General features: G+C 42.5%; 1 protein-coding gene across 1 annotated transcript; it reads right to left on the bottom strand.

The window, feature by feature from the left end:
* Positions 1-217: 217 nt before the first annotated feature.
* On the bottom strand, positions 218-955 carry LOC123444957 (probable signal peptidase complex subunit 1). The gene is made up of 2 exons (XM_045121851.1): positions 817-955; positions 218-632 (listed from the first exon to the last, which is right to left on the bottom strand). Exon 2 carries the CDS (start codon positions 630-632, stop codon positions 339-341), a length of 294 nt encoding a protein of 97 aa, XP_044977786.1. The 5' UTR covers positions 817-955; the 3' UTR covers positions 218-338.
* Positions 956-5,197: the final 4,242 nt, after the last annotated feature.

Below are 5,197 nucleotides of genomic sequence, written 5' to 3'. Positions count from 1 at the left end.
GCAATTGCTAAGAACTCACCAGTCCTTCCATACCAAACTCTACTGGACTGGTACATCCAGAGTGGCACCAAAACAATTTTAGTTTCAAAATCAGATGAATGAACTCAGCACATGTTATAATTTCCTTTCTTTTGATTGATAGGCACTGCCCTATAGACCACATATAGGTGATACGGCTTTTCAGGACCACGAAAGCAGATATCCAGACACCAAGAAGGAAGCTAATTTTTTTGTCATAAAACATTCAGGTAACACAACATCTAGCATGTCATACTCAGAAGTTGAGCAACTGATATCATGAAACATGTCTGCGACACATGGACCAGTAAGTAACATGACTACTTGTTCTTCCCGGTCTTCTTCTTACCCCCGGTGGTTGCTGGTGCGCTGCTGATCTGCGGGCGGGGGTGGCGATCAGCCTCGGCGGCGTCGAGCCACTTGAGCGGGTGCCGGTTGAAGAAGGGCCAGTTGGGGACGGTGACGAGCGCCGTGAGGACCACCCCACCGGCGTACACGAGCAGCATGAGCTGGAAGTCGGCCATCGCGTACCCGACCAGGAACGCCGCCACCGCTGACGCCACCAGCAGCACCTGCATCAGCATCTCCGCGCTCTTCTGCCCCTGCCAATCCATCTAGGCACCAAGAAAGGAGAGGACGGGGTCAGGTGGTTCGATTGGTCCAAGAAAAGGGGCGGATCGTGGATGGATCTGGGGCGCCGGGACGTGGTTTCCCCGGATCCATGTCAACATAAGAGGAATTCTTGCAGGATTATGGGTGGAGAAGAGGAGGACGAGGATGACGGGTGCGGGCAATTACCTTGCTTGCCGCCTTGCCGCCGCGCTGGAGTCGCCGGAGGGGAAGAGGACCGTGATGTGGAGTAGGGAGATCTGTTGTGCGTCCGGAGCGCCTCCGCCTGCCTATCGGAAATAGGTGCGTCTAGGTGCAGAGGGGATGAATTCGACGCTGGGAAAATCCTATTTGTCGCTTGATGCGGCGAATAGTTGTACAAACGCACATGCATAGGCCAATTGGGGAGGCCCAGCAACTCCAACCCAGCGATCCAGATTAAAACGGATTTTGTCCGTCTTTTATCCATTTGTATCGGTTTATTTTACAGTTTTTTATTTTGAGTAGTACTTTATTAAAAAAAACAAGAGTTGTCGGTGCTTCCGCAGTCGCAATCAAAACAGTGGCGTCGCGACCTGCCCGAGGATCGTCGGCTCTTTGTCGCCGCCAACGCCAGCGAGCTTTCCCTCGCGCTCGCCTCTCATTCCCATCGGCGTCGTCGCCTCGTCATCAGCATCAGGCACACGGGCCGGATCCACGTCGTCGCCTACGCCAGCGCGTCCTACCCCGTTCGCCTCCGTTCTCGTCGGCACCGTTGCCGGCACCTACAGCGAGCGCATGGGCTGGATCCGTGTCGCCGTGTGCTCCTGGCCGCCGGTAGGAGCGCGTCCGCTGGCGATGGAAATGGTCATGCCACCAACGCCGCCTTGCAGGAGTGGGTCGATGAGGATGGAGTAGTAGGCGGCGGTGGGCGGCACGGCCTTGTATATTTTAATGCGTGCATGTGAGAGGGCCTTTGTACTGTATAATGCAAGGCGTTTATGAAAGGTGCTTTAAAAAATAAATCAGTGTTTTCTCTTCACCGATGTTTAGTTGTAAAAGGTAGACGTTTAATTGGGTGTCTTCTATAGAAATAGGTAAGGATGATTCAGAAAAATCTTTTTTTCTAAAAAAACTCCCTAAATACCTAGCATTCTACAAGGCCTTAGCGGTTTCTGCTCGCATTTTCTTTATGCTTTGTTTTCATTTATTTATTTTTCATTCTTTACTTTTTTGCCCTTCTGGTTTTTTATTTTCAACTTTTCTTTTTTGTTTATTAATTTTCACCTACTTTTTGGATTTTCCTATTCTTTTATTCATGTTTCTATTTTATAAATGTTAAATATTCCAAAAATACATGAAGATGTTAAAAACTCTATGAATATTTTTAAATATATTTTAAAATTTCGAAATCACACAAGTATCATTTTTGGAATATATGAATAAACTGAAAATTACACTACATTGTTTAAGTATTTTTTGAAATGTTTCTCTAATTTTAAAAGGCACTCTTTTTATAAAAAAACAGTCTTTTTAAATGTTCATGTCTATAAAGAAATCATGTAATTTAAAAAAAACTGACACACCATTAAAAATGTTCATATAGTTGTACAAAATGTGTGTGGATTTAATAATATTGATTATGCACCACCAATAATTAAATAAAGTTCATGTTTGTGGAGGAAAATGGAAAATCAATTAAAAACCGTAAAACTGAAAGAAACCCAAAAACGGTGCTACAAACTCAAGTAGAATTGTAACACTTAAAACGAGGCACTAGCAACACAAATGTGTCGGCCCATGCACCATCGAGATCGGTGTGTGCTCCACAATACGACGCACAGAGTGTCATGTAGGAGGACTCTCGAGGCTAACGAGGGCCTTTAACAATGAAGAGCTCGAGAGGGCCCTTTCCCAAATCGAATAGCCCAAATCATTCGTGCGAGGTGGGCTCCTGACCCTATTGTATCAAAGATAGTCATCCTTGGTCCATAATGAGGTTTGTAGGGCCTAAGTTTTTTTAAAACATTAATGATGTCCCTCTGGGTTCTAGTGACATTGTTTTGGTCTTGGTCCTGAAAGTAAATTCTTCACAGACTATTCTTCACAGACTCTCACTCAATTATATACTATTAATCAATGTAACGTATTTTGTAAAACTGCGTTGAAGGTGCTTACAAATCACTAGAAGTTGGCCTTGCCTATTCTCACCTCGGAAGAGCAAAGTGTGCTTGTGACGGAGAGGCTCATTACACACAAAATTCTCATTGCTTACGATTGTGTGCATTTCATATAGACTAGGAAGAAAGGAAGCCCATTTATGCACTCAAGTTAGATACTATGAAAGCTTACAACAAGTCGAGTGGATTTTTCTCGCATAGATGATATCTCACAAGAGTTTCTGAGTTGTCTAGATTGTTATGATCATGAAATGCATCTCTTATGTGCCTTGATACATGCATTTTGCATCATATTTTTCTACTGGTATTTATCTTATTTGGAAGTTATATTCCATATTATGATGCAATTATAATGCCTTTTTATCTTAAAATGCAAGATACATCAAAAGAGGGAGATTGCGACAACATGAGTTCAGACCTGAAAAAGCTACATGAGAGAGAGCAATTCTCCGAAGCTCAAATACATGAAAATTTACAGAGATTTATTTTTTAATAATTTTAAAAATACTGGAAAGAAAAGGTGCATGAGAAGAGCCTTGATGGGCCTACAAGCCGTGGGGCGGGACCACCCTCTAGCTCGTGCCACCGAGGCTAGCGATGCCCACGGAAGTCCACTGATGGTATATTAAGTCATTTACCATAAAAAAGAACACTTTTAGGAGAATTCGCTGCCGTCTCGAGGCAGAATTAGAGGCTGGAACACTTTTGCTCTCCGCGAAGCCATTTCATCGAGGAAACTTCCCTCCGAGAGGTGAAAATCGAAGCAATCATCATCATCATCATCAATGCTCCTCTCATCCATGAAGGCTTCATCTTCTGCAGCACTATCTCACCTCTAAAACCCTAGTGCATGTCTTGTGCTTAATCTTTTTATCGAACCTCACTTTAGTACTTGGGAGTGCTAGTAGTGTTGATTACATCTTGTAGTTAATGCTAAATGGTATATTTAGTGCAAGACCATTATTTTCATATTCTTAAACATATATTTATATCCTCTTATCATGAACACGACAATGAGCTATAAGTAGTTATATTTGTTGTTGAGGACAAGGGAGAAGTGTTATTACTAGAAATCATGTGAAGTTGATTACTGTTCAATGTGTTGATGATATGTTCTTGTGTTCTTCCTCTAGTGGTTCCGTGTGAACATCGACTACATGTGACTTCACCATTTTTGGGCCTAGGGGAAGGCATTGTGGTATTAGTTTGTAGATGATGGGTTGCGGGAGTGACTGGAGACTAAACCCAGTTTATGAATTGTTTCATGAGGGGCTGTTTTGGATCCATATGTTTCATGCTATGGTTAGATTTATCTTAATTAATTCTCTGGTATTTGTGTATGCTTGCATCGAGGGTATAATCATAAGTGGGTGTTTGTTCAATTAAGAACAACACCCTAGCTACGATCCACCCACATAACAACTTATCAAAGTAATGAATGTAAGTCAATGAATCATAGTGAAAATAACTAGATGATATTCACGTGTGTCCTCAGGAGCGCTTAAATCGCTATATGAAATTCCATCGGCTTGTACTTAGCAATATTAAGGACCGAGCCACTTGATGCACCTTGTTGCTTTTATTGTGTGTTACTTTCTACCGAACTATCTATCAAAATATCTTAGAGCACTTGTAGAGAATACCTTGTTGAAAACCGCTTATTTATTCCTTGTTATCCTCGTTGGATTCAACACTCTTACTTATCGTAAGGACTACGATTGATCCCCTATAATTGTGGGTCATCATGCGCTTCTTAGTTAATCTCAATTGAGGCTTGTCGGATATGTTTGTACCATCTTGGGGTCTTCGATAGGGTGATATTATCTCCCCTGCCTCATCTTCTTCTATGAGGAGGGGTTTTCAACGTTGTTAAAAAATCTCAACAAGACAATGAGATCACAGATGTACATTTTAGTTGGGGAGGGACGAGCCACATGTAACCCACCTTCTCTTCGACGATGATGGCATTGTATTCCTTGAGTTCTCAAAGGAGACTTGGCTACCCTACATGATATTTTGCGCACGCATGAAATTGATTCATTACAAAAGGAAAACCTCAAGAAATCATACATCACTTTTGGGAGGGGTGTGGAGAGGGCTTGAATAACATCTTGAACCTATACATAAGAATCCCTGAACTCTAAAGAAGCTTTGCATGAGAGGTATTTAGGTGTGCCAACTTTGTGTGTCTCGTCCAAGGATGGGTGTTTTAAGCACATAAGATAAAGGCTTGGTTCCAATGTGCTAGGGTGGAAGGGTCAAAGACTTTCAAAGGGTGGTAAAGAGTTGTTGCTTAAGTTGTTTTTGCAACCCAATCCTATGTATACCATGAGTTGCTTCAACCCCCTTCCCCCCAAAATTGTATCGGGACCTGAATTCTGACTTCTCTAATTAACATTTGGTTGGGGAAA

Source organism: Hordeum vulgare, chromosome 3H, assembly GCF_904849725.1.
Source record: "Hordeum vulgare subsp. vulgare chromosome 3H, MorexV3_pseudomolecules_assembly, whole genome shotgun sequence".
Classification (NCBI taxonomy): domain Eukaryota; kingdom Viridiplantae; phylum Streptophyta; class Magnoliopsida; order Poales; family Poaceae; genus Hordeum; species Hordeum vulgare.
Note: the sequence above shows the minus strand (reverse complement) of the source record. Positions and strands in the feature narration are given on the sequence as shown.